Genomic DNA, 18,129 nt, shown 5'->3' with positions numbered 1-18,129 from the left:
GGATGCAGCAGGGGAGGGGGGGTTCTATGCAAGGCATAGTGAATTCCCTTTGGGTGGATGGGTGGGTAGGAATTTCTTAGCTCTTTGACTGAATCGTGGTGGGTTTCTTTTTGAAGGGATGGGAATTTCTTAAGGTGCACCCTTTGCGTGCTCAGCAGGCTGCCTGGGAAGTTCATTTAAATGAAGAGTGGGGTGAGCTATCCCTTTCTTAAGGCCTTCTAGAATGACAGACTTTTGACCAAAGATTTGGCAGGCTGAGTTCAAAACAGGGTGGATTTGATTTAAATCATTTTGATTTCAATCATGATTTAAATCACTATTTAAATCACTACTCAGAAAGACTCGATTTAATCATGCGACTCCCCCCCTAAAAAAGTACACTCTATTCATTGAATTTTTTGAAACTTAGCACTTAAGAGGTAAAGGGGTTGATTCTGTGTACATAGATTTGCAAAGGCACAATGGGACTGTGATCTCTGTAGACACAAATTCACAGTTTTGAGAACTGTAAAACCATGCATCTGTGATAATATCTTCTAGGTAGAAAAATTGCCCAAAAATCTTACAGAAACCTCCGGAAGAGCATGACATTGTGAATGGATGAATGGAATTCATTAACCCCCAAATTTAAACATTGCATGAATATACAGCCTCATGCTACATAATTAAAAACTAATCCTTATTTCATGATGAATAACCTTTGGACTATAATGTATCTTAAATAGAAAACTATCTTTAGATAGATTCTTCCTCAAAAAGCATTTTATTTTAAAAAAATCCAATTTAAATGTAAAAAATCTGATTTAAATAAAAGAAATCATTGATTTTTATCCACCCTGGTTCAAAATGGAACTCTGCCCTTTTATGTTTTGGGTAGACACATTCACTCTGAGCAGTTGGAATGTTTATAAGTCTTCCGTGCTTCCCATGGGAAACCAGCATGACTTTACTCCAGGCTTCCCAAACTCATTTGCCTGGTAAGGGACTGAGGACCATTGGAAAACAATCCCTCACCCTCCTCATCAACCTAGAGCTGGAGAGGAGGAGAGAAATTCATTTGTTTTCGTTTTATTTCTTTGTAAAATTTCAAAACCACCCTTGACCCACAAGCGATCCCAGGGCGATGTACATAGCATTATAAAAAACCTAATATAATAACAACAATAACATTACAAGGCAAGAGACTTTAAATAAAAAAAAGATTCAATCAGCAAGCAAGTGAATGATTCTTTTTAAAAATAAAATAAAAATAAAAATTAAAGCCTGGGCCAAAAGGAACCTTGCATTGAAGAGAATGCGAGGGGAGGCATTCCAAAGTCAGGCTGCCACCACAGAGAAGGCCCCGTCATCTGCAAACGTGTAATGCCTTTCTTCTAAGCACGGCACACGGAGAAGGGCCTTCTTTGAAGATCTTAATGTAGGGATAGGATGATATGGGACAAAGTGCTCTTGGAGAGATCTGGGGCCTTAGCCATTTAGGGCAGCGGTATAGAACGTCTTTCAGCCCGACAGCCTCAATAAATAAATAAATAAAGTCCATTTGGGGCAATCTCTCAGGAGCCGTATTCTAGTGGAAGACGGGGTCAAAGGCAATAGGAGTTGGGCCGAAAAATACCCAAAGCATCACCCTATTTGACTTAACCATCTCACTGCCAGGTCCTAAGCCTATTTCAACCTTTTAGATGGAATAATAATAATAATAATAATAATAATAATAATAATAATAATAATAATAGCAGCACAGAAAACACCAAGTAACTTGTGGCTGGGGAAAGGGGTGTGTTGCCAGGAGAAAGGGGGGTGACCATCTGGGGAACCCCAGTAGGCCAGATTCGTACCCCCAAGGGCTTGAGGTTCAACATCCGAATTTTGGGCTTCTCACAAGGCCCTCGGAGTGACTCGGGACACCAGCACATCTATGGGGGAGAAGTTCTGCCTCCCTCTTTGGATCCAAGTTTGGGAAGAAGATTGGTACTCATTCCTCTACGCTGCTGAGCAGAACTGTGAACCTTTCAAACTAGCTAGCCTAGATCTAACTGCAGAGAGGAAGAATGGGAAAAAGTTTCACACTTCAAAAAGGACGCAGACAAGCTGGAGCATGTTCAGAGGAGGGCAACCAGGGTGATCAGGGGTCTGGAAACAAAGCCCTATGATGAGAGACTGAAAGAACTGGGCATGTTAGCCTGGAGAAGAGAACATTGAGGGGAGACATGATAGCACTCTTTAAATACTTAAAAGGTTGTCCCACAGAGGAGGACCAGGATCTCTTCTCGATCCTCCCAGAGTGCAGGACACGGAATAATGGGCTCAAGTGACAGGAAGCCAGATTACGGCTGGACATCAGGAAAAAACTTCCTGACTGTTAGAGCAGTACGACAATGGAACCAGTTACCTAGGGAGGTGGTGGGCTCTCCCACCCTAGAGGCCTTCAAGAGGCAGCTGGACAACCATCTGTCAGGGATGCTTTAAGGTGGATTCCTGCATTGAGCAGGGGGTTGGACTTGATGGCCTTATAGGCCCCTTCCAACTCTGCTGTTCTATGATTCTATGATGCATCAGGCATTCCCTGTGGTTTCAGTTTCCCTCGAGAAAATTCGCCGCTGGTGCTAACTAGAAGAGAACAGTGCCGGGGGAATGTCTCTTTGGGGTTTCCGCTGACGCAAAGACAGTTCGTGGTTGATGCAATACCACCACCGAGAAGCATCCTTCAGTAGTAGAAGCAGCAAAGCTAAATGACAAAGTGAATGAGAGGTTGCTTCTCCTGATGAGAACAAATCGACTTAATTAGCAATTACCAGCCGTTGCCTCGTAAGGAGGCATTAAACCCAAGCTGAGGATGAGGCTTTCCTTCGGTATTTAGTGACAGCACCTAGAGATAAAAGGAACCGTGGGCTCTGGGGCTCCGTCCAGTTTTTTAACAGCTTGCACACCGTACAACACAGCTCTTTTGTATATGGCCCAAGGTCTTTTCTTTTGACTTGGGGTTCTGAATTCTAATACATAAAATTGTCAGAATAGCATTTATTAGGGCTGCAGACTGCTAAAAGAAACGTTGACCGATTTCATCGCATGGGCTATAGTCAAGCAAGGAGCAATCCTTCCATATTACGAAAGAGAGAAATTCCTACAACGTTGGGTAGACTTTTTGTCGGTCTAAACATGCACCGTTAATTGGTTAACCCGTCAATTAAATTTCCATTGCATTTGGGGAAACAGTGTTCTTGAAGTAAGCAGGATGTTCACTGGGTTTTTAGATTGGGGTGGTGCTTCTGTGTCCCTCCAGATGTTCTTGGACCTCAACCTCGGTCGTCCCTCACTATTGGCTAGAGCCAATAGGAGTTGGAGTCTGCCAACATCTGTAGGGCCACATGTTCCCCCACCTCTGTTTTAGATGATGCAGACTCCCAAAACAAAAGGAAGAGAGCATCCTAGCCAGGTCAGCAAAAAGGAGAAACGGGTTCTCAGGTTGCAAATAATTTATTTTCATGAAGCCCGACGCGTTTCGGCCTGTACTTTATTCAAGTCGCTGTAGATTATCCCAGGAGACAATTCTCTTGCTAGAGGGAATTCTGCAGCCACTGCCTTCTGAGGAAGGCCTTGGAATAAAGTACAGGCCGAAACGCGTCGTGCGTCGTGGAAATAAACGATTTGCATCCTGAGAACCTGTTCCTCCCTTTTTCCAAACTCCTGTCGTGGCAAGGTCCATTTCCTTCCCATGCGCAAGAGAAGATAAAGTGCCTCTTTTAAGATGATGCTGTTTTTATAAGCACGTAGATTTTTTTTTAAAAGCCTTTTAAAAAGCAAAAATCAGGTTACCTGATTCATTTGGGGCATGACTTGAACCGATTAAGTCTTTTAACTGATCTGATGAATCGATTTAAAATGGCCGCCCTAGCGTTTATTCTTGGGCCTAGTCGTTTTCAGCCTTACTTGCGTGAGTGAGCCCTGTTTGCCGAAGCCAAGCCAAGAACAACGTTCCTTGGGGCCGGTTCACACATGCAAGAGGTTCCGCTCGATTTCCCTGACGTTGGCTACGGTCACTTGGTGATGCCCGGTCAGGTAACTGTAAACCGACTCTATAGAAAAGCATTACATTGGAGGCTTTGCCTGTGCTAGTGACACGCCTGGTGGGCCCATTCGCACGTGGTGGTGGATGCCTGGTGTTCAAACAATGAACCTGTATGTGTGAACTGGATTTTAAAACACTTCAGGAAGATGCTGGGCTTCAGTTTTCAGAAGGAAAAAAGGACTTTGGGGCAAGCAGTCCGCTTCCATGAACAACCCAAGGAGGACGGAGGGTGTGTGCTTCTCTACCAGCAGAATAATAATAATAATAATAATAATAATAATAATAATAATAATAATAATAAATTTCTAACCCGCCTCTCCATTCTGATCGAGGCGGGGAACAACAGCCACTATAAAATACATAAAATATTAATCAAAACACAGCATATATTATTAAAACTTCCTAACAACACACTAAAATATGTTTTTAGGACGCTTTTAGGATGTTTTTAACAGTGTATGCAATGTTTTTAATCAGTATTTTATGTATTTTATGATTGCTGTTGTTCCCCGCCTCGATCCAATCAGAGAGGCGGGTAAGAAATAAATTATCATCATCATCATCATCATCATCATCATACTAAAAGCATCCTAAAAGCATCCTAAAATTCCATTGGGTAGGCCTGCCAGAAGAGATCAGTCTTAATAGCTTTCTTGAATGCTAAAAGTCTTTTAAGTCGAGGAATCTACTCCGGCAGGCCATTCCACAGTCTGGGAGCAGCAGAAGAGAAGGTCCTCTGGGTAATACCTGTCAGCCTAGTTTTGGTGACTTCTTCCCAAAGGACGTGAGTGTGCAGGGCAGATTGTACTGCCTTCCTTCTTGAGAGGAAGGTGGAATTCCTTATTTGCAGGCCAACACAACCCCATCCATGAGTGGGTCATTTGCACAAGCCATTAAACCGGCAGATCCAATTTGCCCTGGGTTGTCTTGGTCAAGCAGATTGTGTCAAGGCGTCAGGGGCATTTAGAGCAGCGTAGACAGAACTGGCACCAAGGGCAGGCATGTCTGGAACCTTGCGAGGGCCCACACCACAATCGCGATCCTCTCACAAGGCCCCCCAGGAACATCTCATGAGAATGGCGGTGAGAAAGTAGCCTCCATGATGGAGGGTGGCTATTGAGAGGAAGACTTCCTGCCTCAAATGGCGAGGAACCACTGCCAGACTGCGTCGATAATACTGGGCTAGATGGATAAGAGTGTTCCTATGTAAAAAAGGGCAGTGTGGTGTAGTGGTTAGAGCATTACACTGGGATTTGGGAGATCCAGGTTCTAGTCGTCACTTAGTCATGAAGGTCGCCGTGTGATTGTGGGCAGTCACTGACTCACAGCCTCCCCTGCCTCGCAGGGTAAAATGAGAGGAAGAGGGCCATGTAAGCCAGCTTGTGCTCCATGCAAGTGGAAGGAAATGTGGGATAGGAAATCACTGAAAAGGCCTCGCACCTTAGTAGCCACCCACCACACATCATTTGGGGCCCTAAAGGTGGGGCTCTAAAGGTGATCATAGGGTCTGGGCAGGTTCTCAGTGTCGATGTCTGTTGGCTTGTCTGTGGACCTCTTTGATTTTATGGGGTGTCGTTCTCTGCACAGCACTCCCTGCCTTCCTCCTCCTTGTCTTCCTCCTCCTCCACCTCATCTCCGACCTCATCTCCCTCCTCCTTGTCCTCCTCCTCCTCTTCTATCTCTATCACCTCCTCCTCCTCATCTTCGACCATCTCCTCCTTGTTTTCCTTCATGTCCTTGTCCTCCTCCTCTTTGTCCTCCTCCTTATCCTCTCATCATCATCCTTGCCCTTGTCCTCTTTGCTGTCCTCCTCTTTGCCCTTCTTCTCCTTCTCCACCACCTTGGCCTTTTCCTCATTCTTATCCTTTCATCATCATCCTTGTCCTTGTCCTCTTCCTCCCCCTCCACCTTGGCCTCCTTCTCTTCCTCCTCCTCTTCATCCTCCTCCTCCTCCTTGTCCTCCTCCTCCTCCTCCTCCTCCTTCTCTTCCTTCTTCTCCTTTTCCTTCTCCTCCTTCTCCTCCACCTTGGCCTCCTCCTCTCCTTGTTCTCTTTCTCCTCCTCCTCATCTTCATCCCCTTCCTCCTTGTCCATGTTCTCCTTGTCCTTGTCCTCCACCTCCTCCTTCTCCTTTTCCTCCTCCTCCTCCTCCTCCTCCTCCTTCTCCTTCTCTTCCTTCTTCTCCTTTTCCTTCTCCTCCTCCTCCTCCTCCTTCTCCTCCACCTTGGCCTCCTCCTCTCCTTGTTCTCTTTCTCCTCATCATCTTCATCCCCTTCCTCCTTGTCCATGTCCTCCTTGTCCTTGTCCTCCTCCTCCTCCTCCTCCTCCTTCTCCTCCACCTTGGCCTCCTCCTCTCCTTGTTCTCTTTCTCCTCCTCCTAATCTTCATCCCCTTCCTCCTTGTCCTTGTCCTCCACCTCCTCCTCCTCCTCCTTGTCCACATCCTCCTTGTCCTTGTCCTCTTCATCCTCCATGTCCTCCTTCTCCTCCACCACTACCGTTTCCTCCTCCTCGTTCCCTTTGCCTCCCAGAGGTCTCTTGAGGGTGGATCGTGTGTTGTTTGCCGCTCTCTGTTATTCAGCTACTCAACTCTTTCGTTTCCAGGTTCTTCGGGTTCTTTTAACCTCCCTAATTCTGGGGACATGTTCATGAACATGCAGAGTCTGAATGGGGATTCTTACCAGGGGTCCCAAGTCGGAGCCAATGTGCAATCACAGGTAGGAGAAAAACGCCCCTCCAAATTAGGGCCTCTCTGAGCAGGGGATGGTTTGGGCTTTATTTTAAAAAAGAGAGAGAGAAAAGACAACTAAACCAAAACAATCCAACCCCAAATTTCACCTTTTTAAAAAAACCTCTGGTCATAGAACGTCGTTTGGTGCCTCTGTTCAAAATTGGGCTGCACTATTGATTCCATCATTTGACGGACGTTTGCTACCCTTCGTACTGAACCTTGCCAATGTAAGGGGCTGGCTTCTTCCCTCCACACCCCCCCCACACACACCACCCCCAATTTGAAAATTTTCAAGCTTTGTGAATGCAGTTCGGCTCTGGCTTGAGCTCATGGCATTGGGATGGGCGTGTTGTTTTCACTGTCGACTCTAAAGTTTTTGTTTATTGGAGCGTCTTCTTCATCTGTCTCTTTCTCTCTGTCTGTCTCTCTGTCTGTCTCTCTCTCTCTCTGCTTTTTTCGTTTTGTGCTTCATCGTATGGGATCTCCTTTCATTTAAATAATTTTTAAATTTCCAAAACCAAGGTAGCTGAGCGATGTTTCCTCCTGCCCCAATGTATCTTTTTCTCCCCGTGTTTCCATTCCTGCCCAATTTTGTGAAGGTTTAGCCGGCCACCCACGATCTCCAGGGCTGCATGTATTCCGCTAACTTTGGACCACGCAGAATTGAGCATTCTCAAAAGCTTGGCTTTCATTTGCTTTTTTTTAAAAAAAAAAAAAAACTAAGGTTCTAGCCCTTATGACTAGAACAACACAAAAGCAGCACCTGGTGAGATCTTGGAAGCTAGGAGAAAAGCCGGTATTGTGCGAGTTCAAGGATGGCGATTTAGTCCTCTGTATAGTATCTGGCTTCTACTTGGCTGGCGGGATTATGAAATTAGCTAAAAGATTAGCAGGTATTGGCACAGGATGGATAAAACATATTCAGCTTGTGGGAAGGGAATTTGCATTCCCCCCATTTTTAGTGCAGCTGTGTCCACACCAGGGGTGTCAAAATGACAGAGAGGGACGAGCTCACCCACAAGCGGAGGATGGGGGGTGGGGTGAGGTGACCCTATGGAAAGGAGGACTGGGCTCCTGTATCTTTCACAGTTCCGTAGAAAAGGGGTTTTCAGCAGGTGTCACTGGTATGCCTGCAGCACCTGGTGAAATTCCCTCTTCATCACAACAGTTAAAGCTGCAGGAGCCCTGCCCTCTTGACCAGATACAAAATCTGTGCATTTCCCCACCCCCACCCTAAAAGACTAGAAAGCTTATCCTAAGGTTTAGTTAGTGGCTATAAGAGTTTCCAGCTAAAATATTTTGATAGGTTGTGGGTTTTTTGGCTTTTTGTCCCTGCCCTCTTTTTCCCATTGGCCACACCCATTTTACCTGGAATGCAGTCCCTAAGAGCTTCTCTCAAATGAAATCCGACCCCTCGGCCTTTCTGGGAATATCTGGCACCCTCACTCAGGCACACGTTGACCCTGTTCAGACGACACGCTAAGCCACACTGGTGAAGCATTTTGAGCTAAACATTACAGCTGAGCGCGTCGCGGGAACCATCCCTAACCAGGGTGGCTACATAACCCCGGTTTAAACACGCTCACTAACCATTCACTGAGAAAGAGTTAGCGGACTAACCATGGCCCATTCTCTCTCCCATTTTGTTTCCCGCCTTAGAAATAATTTTGTATTGTAACTGACAGTATGTGTGTAACTAAGATTTTGTTTTTGGTGGAATGATGAGGTTATTCTTGCTTGTGTGTACGTTCCTTTCAGGTGGATACCCTGCGTCATGTTATCAATCAGACGGGAGGATACAGTGATGGTCTGGGAGGCAATTCGCTGTACAGTCCACATAATTTAAATGTGAGTACCACGGGGGAGAAGAGGTTGGAGAACAACAAACACAGTGTTTTGCATTTGGACATGCTAACCCAGAGTCCAATGAACAACCCACGCTCAACCACTGGGCGTGGGTTAGTGTGTTGTGCAAACCCAGTCTATGGCCCCGTTCAGAAGACACCTTAAACCACGGCTTTAACCCTGCTGAATAAAGCAATAAGCCTTATTCCCCGTGGTTAAAGCCGTAGTTTAAGGTGTCTTCTGAACACGGCCTGGCTTTCTGGCTTAACCACCATGGTTAAAGCCATGGTTTAAGGTGTCTTCTGAACACGGCCTGGCTTTCTGGCTTAACCACCATGGTTAAGCCATGGTTCAAGGTGTCTTCTGAATGGGCCCTTTGCTTGTTTGGGTTGGCTGTAATGTGCAACGTGTTCAAATGCCTGTTATTTCATTAGTTTTATTGGTGTTTTACCTACCTGTTTGGGTGTTTTGATTTTTACTTATGGAATCATAGAATGATAGAGTTGGAAGGGGCCTATAAGACCATCCAGTCCAACCCCCTGCTCAATGCAGGAATCCACCTTCAAGCATCCCTGACAGATGGTTGTCCAGCTGCCTCTTGAAGGCCTCTAGGGTGGGAGAGCCCGCCGCCTCCATAAGTCATTGGTTCCATTGTTGTACCACTCTAACAGTCGGGACGTTTTTCCTGATGTCCCGTTTACTTCCTGATTCACTGTTGCTCGCCATCTCAGAGTAGGGGAGGGTGAACTCACCCAGGTCCAACTTGTCAGACAGTCACCCCACTTGCCACCGCTCACTCTCGCTCACGTGCTGCACGAGCTTCTTTGGCAGTTCAGGGAGCATCTGCCAGCCGTCTGGCCTTGCCCTCGCTCGCAGCCTCCATTCCGCGTGACGATGGGGGCTCCAGAAATTACACATTTCCCCCCTTGTACAAATGGCGCCCAGAAAGGCCCCGTTTACGCAAAAGCAAACGCGAGAATGCGCCCTTTGCACCTTCGTTCTTGCGTACATGGGACCTTCACGGCCTCCATTTACACAAGGGGGGAGTACTAATTTTCCAGAGTGTCCATCGTCACGCGCAATGGAGGCTCCAGATGAGGGCGGAGGCTGAGCAGCTGTCGGGCACCCATCGGGCCACGCAGGCGCTCAACCCACAGGCCTGCTAACACGCCACAGGCGCACAACTGGGTCAGGGGGGGACAGACGCAGGGCTGTCTTTCCGACTCCTGACCCACAACATCCCTATTCCTTCCCCGGAAAGATACTTAAGGGCCTCACCACTCCCGACTCTGAAAAAAGACCCTCCCAAAATGCCTTTATTCTAGTCTTGGGTACGGAAAAAAAAACCTATTTTGCTGCAGCTGTGTGGATGGATTTTGTAAACGTCTAAGCTGCCTTCTGAGACCAGTGTCCCCCGAAAGGTGGATTAAAAATATTTCAATAATAATAATAATAATAATAATAATAGGAGGTGCTTGTCCCTGCCCTTTTTTTTTTTTTGCTCCTAGAGAAGCTATTAGAAGAGAGTCAAACGGAAAGCGAGAAGAAGTCAGCCAGGTTGGCCTAATACACACCTGGGAAAAATTCCAGTTTCCCCATTTCTCCCACGCAAAGGACGCAACCTGACCTTCAGCAGCTGCAATAATGCCCCCATTGTAGCTGTTTCCTGGAAAGGCTTCATTTTCTGCCGCAAAGCCCTTGTTGTTGATCAAGGGAAAAGTCGGGGGCTGTGGATCAAAGCTATAGTCTAGGGCGTAGGGGCGGCACCGACAGGCCGTAATTATCCATCACTTTCGGTAGCAGTTTTAATCGTGCGCAAGCCCAAAAAGTGCACTTCCATTCGCGGTCAAGTTGCTAAGAGCGTTTTGCTGAAGGTCACGCCGTGCAGATCTGCCTTCCCTGACCCGGAGCCTTCCAGATGTGTTGGACCACAATGCCTATCAGCCCCAGCTAGCATGGCCAAGGGGGATGATGGAAATTGTAGTCCAACCATATCAGTCTCTCTTTTACCCACATTTCAGGGTGGGCTATTCCACATGGGTTCGTGTGAGGGCAGAGGATTTTGATCCACTTCCATTATTACTATTATTATTATTGCATTTATATCCCGCCTTTTTCCCCTCCAATGAAGCCAAGGCGGCATACATCTTCCTCTCCGTTTTATCCTCACAACAACAACCCTGTGAGGTGGGTTGGGCTGAGAGTCTGTGACTGGCCCAAAGTCACCCAGTGGGTTTCCATGGCCGAGTGGGGACTAGAACCCGGATCTCCCGGGTCCCAGTCCAACACCTTAGCCACTACGCCACACTGGCTCACTGATGGTAACTATGGGACGCGTGTCCTTTGACCTTGCTCTTTGAGTAGACCTGGATCTGAGCGATAGGGCTTCAGGCGGCAGGCTCTCTGTCCGCCAGCTGCCGCCCTGTCACGTTGCAGCATCTGAGCCTAGCAGTGGCAGGTTTCAGAGTTTGAGTGTGTTTCAAGGAGGTCTCAATGGTCCAGATCCCGGGCGACAAGGTTCCAAGACAACACTGCAGACAAGGAGCAGGCAGAGAGAGAGAGTCTTTCTGGAATCAGTCAAAGAAAAGTCCAGAGTTCAGACAAGAGGCGCTCGATTCGGGAGAGGGGAGGATGGTCAGTGTCGTTTCCAGCAACGCTTCCAGTTCCCAAGTGCTGTTTTTAAGCAGAGGCTGGTAGAATCCTGCCCAGTAGTGTCTGCAAAGAGTCCTCATGAGGCAAGCCCCCTTACTCCCAAGGAGTCCCTGCAGCAGCTGGGTGCTTCTCCTGGTCTCGTCTGCTTCCGAGGTGGACCCTCTTTCCTCCGGGGCTAGGTCCTGGGTGGGCAACACCCAGGCTCTTCCAGGGCCCTTGACCCTCTCAGGTCCTGAGCTGGGAGCTCTGAGTCTTCCCAAGAGGTCTTCACCGGAAGACCTCTTGGGAAGACCGGAATTCCCAACGTACTTAAGCCAAAGCAATTTCACCTTACGTCTTAGTTCTCTCCAACATACATAGAAGCCCATTATAACATGAGGCCCTGAGCCACGGCTTACTTGTCTCATTCCTAAATCCAGCCCTGGTGAATACGTGCCCCAGTGCTGCAGAAGAACCGCAGACGGGGCCAGAAGGAACCTGCTGGCAATAAGGGAAACTCCGAAGCAATGGAAGCGCCTGAGAGAGAATTGGAGACCCCCTCTTCTTCTCCCCCCCCCCCAGTCTTCCACTTGCCACAAGAGTAAATATTAATGATTTAAAATGTGATTGAAGACGTTCAATTGAGAAGGAGGTGTCGTTGGTAGGGAGCGTCCCATTAAATACTCAAATCTTTTCCCATTTGAAATGTCAAATCTTTCTTTTTGGGGGGTTTATAAATAACTCATAATAACCCACAACAAACCATATAAAAAGCCTTTTAGTCGCATTTCTCCCCTTTTTCATTTAAGTGTTTTGAAATGCTTCAGAGAATTTGCGATATCCTTATCAACATGATAAAATATGAAGCCCTGATTGCCTGCAGCGTTTTTGAGACATGAATTCCATCTTCACTGATGAGGTCTGATAAGGCACTGTTGTATTATACAGTGCATAATCGCAAACCACCAGAGTAAGGATTAATTTATTTGGGGTTTGGGGGGGGGGAGGGCAGGGAATGAGAGAGAAAGAGGAGAAATTCTAGCTGACAACCTTCTCCCCCAGCTGCCAAGCTGAGTAAAAATATTGTACATTTGTTGTTTATAAATTTGGATAAAGAGGGAATGATGTTTACTTCAGATAGAATATCTTTAGACTCGTATCTGCGTGAGAGTTTTCTACCTCCTTTTAAGTAGGTTTTCGTGCCTTGGGGTGGGGCGGGGCGCAGGGAAGGGATAAAAAAAATGAAATGTTGAAACATGCAGAAAGAGAGAACAAGAGAGCAACGGCAGAAGGTTTATTTATTTTAACCAACACAGCCTGTATTTATTTACTTAGTTATTTTGTTACATTATTTATTCATTTTATTACATTTATATACCGCCCCCCCCCCCCATAGCCGAAGCTCTCTGTAGAGTGGTAGAGGGGTTTAGAATTTATAATCAGGGCCCATTTAGGTTTCAATTGTTTTCTTAGGAAAGTTTTTATCTGTTATAATTTAGGGATGGGTGAACTCACCCCAGTCCGATTGACCCCACGAATCGGGGTTTTGTCCCTGCTCACGTGATGCGTCAGCTTCTCCGGCAGCTTGGCAAACGTCTGGCAAGCACCCAGAAGCCGTCTGCTCCATTGAAGGCTCAGGAAATTGCGCCCATGAAGGCTCCATTAACGCAACAGTAAACGGCGCAAATGGCGCACCTTGATTCTTGTGTTAACGGGGCCTTTACAGCCGCCATTTATGCAATGGGGAAAATGCGCAATTTCCAGGTTTTCCATTGTCTCACGCAATGGAGGTGCCGGAACGGGGCGGGCGGCTGCCAGGCACATGACCCGTGGGTCTGTAAACATGCTGCAGATACCTGTCTGGGGGTGGGGGTGGGGGACAGATGCGGGGAAGTCTGTCGAACCCCCAGTCAGGCGCCCGCGCCATCCTTTGTTACAATACAAGAAACACACGCACCATAGTTTGAAGCTCTTCACTCGTGGGAGAATGATTTCAGCCTCTGCTTTTAATCAAAAATCCCCTTTTCTTGTTTTACGGGATGAAAAAGCCCAACAAATTCCTTGGGGGAAATCGACCAGCCCCCCCCACCAAGGCCAAGTGAGCTCTGTGGCGGATATTTTGCCGTCCGTCGTTCACTGCTCTTTTTTTTTGAGCCGGTGGGCGTTCCCGACGAGGGCGAGCGGACGCCCTTTGCTTTTGTGGCGGGCCGCATCGGCGAACGCGTCCTCCTTCCCCCCCCTTTTCGGAGGGGGCGTGCTCCTGGGTTGGGGAACCACTCCCCGCAAAGGCTACCGTGCGCCAGGAGCGCTGGGAATCAGCCTCGCTTGCTCCGGCAAGCGCCAGCCAGCCTCACGCCCGTCGCTTCCACTCAGCGTCCCCCGCAACACACCCGGCCCGCGCCTCCCTCTTCTTGACTGACATAAAAATATGTAGCGACAAGCTGTCTGCCACAGCAGAAATCTGATCGGACGTTGATTTCAGCAATTGCCTCAATGGGCCAAGACATCAGGCGAATTTGTTTCTGAACGCTGTTATTGCTGATGCAGGTCTAATGCGTTGGGGGCCCCAGCCGCAGCCCGAGACGGAGAGAAGCATCCGGGAGAAGAAAAAATAGGCTGGGGGAAGGGAGAAAGGTTCTGTTTCTGGGTAATTGGAAAATAGATCCGAACAGGGTGCCTGCTGCATCCCCCCTCCACCTCTCGTGGCTTTTGCTCACGGATTATTGCGGATGCAGGCCTCGTCTCCCCTGTCCCCTTAAATGGCTCTGACATGTGCCCAGAAGGGAGACTTTTAAAAATGAAATTAAGATCCAACCGTGTTAGAGTTTCGCTCTCCGTCCTCCCCCGCCCCGGTTTGGGTAGTTACATGGCTGGAAGAGCCCAGAGTCAGTGGCTGAGCTGGGGGCCGTGTCAATTTGGGCACTGCGCGCGCGTAGCTGTGTTGCTCAGTCTCCTCAACGGAGGCAGGGAGCTGGGCATAGGGAACAAGCCCAACACAGAGGAAGGGAAGTGGGGGAGGAGGCTTTCTTCCGGGGAGCCTAAATACCTTTTGAGTTCCGCAGGACTGGATAAACGTTCTCCTTCCTAGCTTAATTGAAGCAATTGTGGGAAGAAGGCGGAGAAGAGACAGGAATCTTTAGCTCCCCAAGGGGGGAAAAATCCATTTTCAAAGAAAGCCCTTCGAGGGGAGCAAAGTTGGCACTGCCTGGAGTCGATTTCCAAGCTGCTTTCTCTTTCGAAAGCAAAACCGAATCAACGTCTCTGACTCTGTTCGCAAGCGGGATATGATGCCCCTCTGGTGAATTAGTTCATCAGCTTCTTCCAGGCATGGGCTGGCTTCGGCGACGTGGCACAAGCTTGCCCTGAGCGAGCCCAGGAGAGCTTCGGCTCACGGCAGGGATCACTCGGGCCGGGAAACTGACAGGCCCTGGCGAGGGATGGATTCAGCTAATTTCGCACGTGCGGACCGAAACTCAGCCGTGCTTTGAAATTCGCACCGCTCCGAATCTGGGCGATGGGGCTCATTATGCATACAAGGCGCATACATTAGGGGAAATGACATTCAAAACCCGGGGGTGGGGGGGATATTGCAAAAGGCCGTATTTTAGGCAGAAATGCATACAAAAATGCACGCAGTGCCTGCAATCAGTATTATTAATTTTCATGCAAACGGAAACAACAATCTCATGTTTGGGACAATGTCAGCTTCAGACTGGAGAAATTCTAAAAGCTTGAGACAAACCAAATTTAAAATCGGAAAAAAATGGGGAATTGAAATGGACAGGTTCCTCAACCCCTATTCGTAATGGATGGGGTCTCCGTTCCCCCCAGGACCTCGTACTCCATTGCTTGGGTCGTGTTCCTCCTTTTGCTTCCCGGTGAGCAGCGGTGTTTTGTCATATAAATGTGTGGCCATGTTCCTTGCAGTGCTGTGTTTCTTGGAAGGCAACACGACGCCATCTTGTTCCTCTTCTGAAACCTTCCACTGCTGCTGCCCCACCCCCTGTTCCCCCGTTCACATCAAATTCTACCTTGAAGTCCGTTCCGACTCTGATTGAACTCTTAATTTTTTTCACTTTGCATGAAAATTCTTGAGTATTTTCGTACATAGTTCCCCAAAGGTACGAATCGGTCGCACGCATCTTTGAAATGCGACCATTTCAATGTTTCAGGGGTCTAGAAACAAAGCCCTATGAAGAGAGACTGAAAGAACTGGGCATGTTTAGCCTGGAGAAGAGAAGATTGAGGGGAGACATGATAGCACTCTTCAAATACTTCAAAGGTTGTCACACAGAGGAGGGCCAGGATCTCTTCTCGATCCTCCCAGAGTGCAGGACACGGAATAATGGGCTGAAGTTAATGGAAGCCAGATTCCGGCTGGACATCAGGAAAAACTTCCTGACTGTTAGAGCAGTGCGGCGGTGGAATCAGTTACCTAGGGAGGTAGCAGGCTCTCCCACACTGGAGGCCTTCAAGAGGCAGCTGGACAACCATCTGTCAAGTATGCTGTAGGGTGGATTCCTGCATTGAGCAGGGGGTTGGACTTGATGGCCTTGTAGGCCTCTTCCAACTCTACAATTCTATGATTCTATGATTCCTGCATTGAGCAGGGGTTGGACTTGATGGCCTTATAGGCCCCTTCCAACTTTACTATTCTATGATTCTATGATTCTATGAAAGAAAGAAAGCCAGCTGCCCTAATGGTTGCCGGCCAAATCGAAGACGCCCCACGGGGAATACAGTGTTTGCAGGTGATGATGTGAATATCCCAGACTAGATTTTCAGTGTTGTGTTTTCTTTTTCCTCTCCAGGCAAATGGAGGCTGGCAGGAGGCGACTACTCCATCGTCGGTGACTTCTCCAACGGAAGGTCCAGGAAGTGTCCACTCCGATACCTCTAACTAATCTCCTTACGACGCTCTTCCCCCCCCTCCCCCTGTCCACCCCAAGCTGAGATGCCTTTCTCAAGTGCATTCAGAATCCCGGAAGGAAAAACCCAGAAAGGAAATGTATTTTTATTTTTATTTCCCTGACCAATCACCGATGGCTTTACGGTCAAACCCTTGTTGTATCAGAGAACTCGAGAAATCAATTGCGTGTGGGTTTGCTTTTCCCTTTTTTTTTTTATCGCTGTCTCTTTTTTTTTTTCCTCGAAAAGGTATCTTCATCATTTGTAGACGTACTTAAACATCGCAAAGACGCGCACACTCATGCAATGTTAAGAGGGGGGGGGGAAAGAAAAAAGGAACCACCAAAGCACTTTATCCAACTAGGCCGAGATTTAGCGTTATTTCGTAGCCCTCTTAACGATTTTGAGAAAAATAATGTATTTGTCAACAGGGTTTTGCAAAGATGTCCAACCTGATGCCGACTTCTTGGCCTTAAGGGTAAATCAGAACCGTTCTTAAGAATCACCTCAAGTCGTAGAACCAGGTCCTGGGAGAACCTCAACCGAACGGAAATTCCATTGCGATCGGAAATGAATTTTGGACGCGGTTGTCTTTTAAATCCTTCTTTTTTTTCATATCTCTTCTCGAGCAGAAAGAAGCTTTGCTCTGTTCACCTTATTTCAGTGGCGGTAATGTTTTCTCGTGTGTGCGTGTGTGCGTGTCTGTGTTTTTTTAAGCTTCCTTCACTCGTCATGCTTTTCGTTGGGCTCTGTCGTGTGAACCATGTCGCTTCGAACCCTGGGACGATGGCCTTTTTTCAACCCCCTCTTTCTTTTAAACCCTTCTTAATGTAACGTGCGTAGAGTCTCACCCTCTTCTGATCATTGGCGGGCACAGATGATCCATAGGAGGTGGAGATGCGGGCCGTCCGCATTTTACAGTCCGAGCGCATCCGCCCGGGGTTGGCCCGCCGGCGAGAGGCCAAAATGGCGCCATTCTCTGGAGTGTTGTATATAGTGTAGCAAAAGAATATTTATACATTTCACCAATCAAAACACAGCTTTATTACCTCATGCGAACTCATACGAACCAATAGAAACATGTTCTTTAGCTTAGAGCACTCACTACTACCTCTTAACCAGCCTTCCTCAGTCCGGCACCCTCCAGACATTTTGGATTTCAACCTCCATCATCCCCAGGCCACTGGGACTGCCTGGGGACTGACCGAAGTTGAGGTCTAACACGTCCAGAGGGCACGACCTTGGGGACAGCTGCTCTAAACAATACTCATGCTGTAGTTTGTATATCTTTTTTTTTTTTTTAAGTCTTCCTATATCTTTTTGGGTTTCTTCGTTTTCATATATATATATATATATTTTTCGGCATCTTGTAATTAACTCTTTGTTTCCCTTCATGAAATGTAATGTACATTGTAATCTTTTAAATAAGAATAAGAATAATTAAAAAGAAACATTTTTAAAAATTCGGGTTGCGTTGGCAACTTTCAAAAATAATGAAAAAAAAAAGGATCTTTGAAGCGGAAACACTGGGTCTTTTAAGTTCGACACAAAACAGTGAAACTGTTTGTAAATACAAAGAAACATTTTGAATGTTCTTCATCTTGTTACTATACTAATTCACGCAAAAGAAAAAGAGAAAAAAAAATAAAACCAATAATGGATTGTAAAACAGAGAGATCTCAGTATTCAGAACTGTATATTTCACCCTGTATAATTGGGTCAGGGGTGGGGGGGGTGAGGGTGCCCTTATTTTTTTTTCTAATTTTTTTATTTTGCTTTCCCCTTCTCCTCTCTTTTATATTGTATGCGATTCTAAAACTGATTGACTCAATGAAAAAATAAAATAATTTGTGGCAGTGATTCTAATGTATTAAACCGTTTCGTGTTACTTTCTAACTGGATTACACCCTGAATTGAAGAGTCTTCCTCGTGGTAGTTCTATGTAGT

At 47.1% G+C, this 18,129-nt stretch overlaps 1 protein-coding gene across 2 annotated transcripts in view; it reads left to right on the top strand.

Moving 5' to 3' along the window:
• The window catches only part of PBX3 (PBX homeobox 3), a 226,918-nt gene extending 210,413 nt beyond the window's left edge, over positions 1 to 16,505 (top strand). Inside the window, exons 7-9 of one of the 2 annotated variants that reach the window (XM_063144550.1) lie at positions 6,672 to 6,784; positions 8,557 to 8,646; positions 16,086 to 16,505. In XM_063144550.1, the coding sequence (XP_063000620.1) occupies positions 6,672 to 6,784; positions 8,557 to 8,646; positions 16,086 to 16,178 (296 nt within the window). In that variant the 3' untranslated portion in view covers positions 16,179 to 16,505. Of the gene's footprint in view, positions 1 to 6,671; positions 6,785 to 8,556; positions 8,647 to 16,085 lie in introns of those variants that run through there. The other variant, XM_063144551.1, reaches the window with a different exon arrangement.
• Positions 16,506 to 18,129: the final 1,624 nt, after the last annotated feature.

Source organism: Elgaria multicarinata, chromosome 19, assembly GCF_023053635.1.
Source record: "Elgaria multicarinata webbii isolate HBS135686 ecotype San Diego chromosome 19, rElgMul1.1.pri, whole genome shotgun sequence".
In the NCBI taxonomy this organism is placed as follows: domain Eukaryota; kingdom Metazoa; phylum Chordata; class Lepidosauria; order Squamata; family Anguidae; genus Elgaria; species Elgaria multicarinata.
This window is presented reverse-complemented; position numbering and strand designations above follow the sequence as displayed.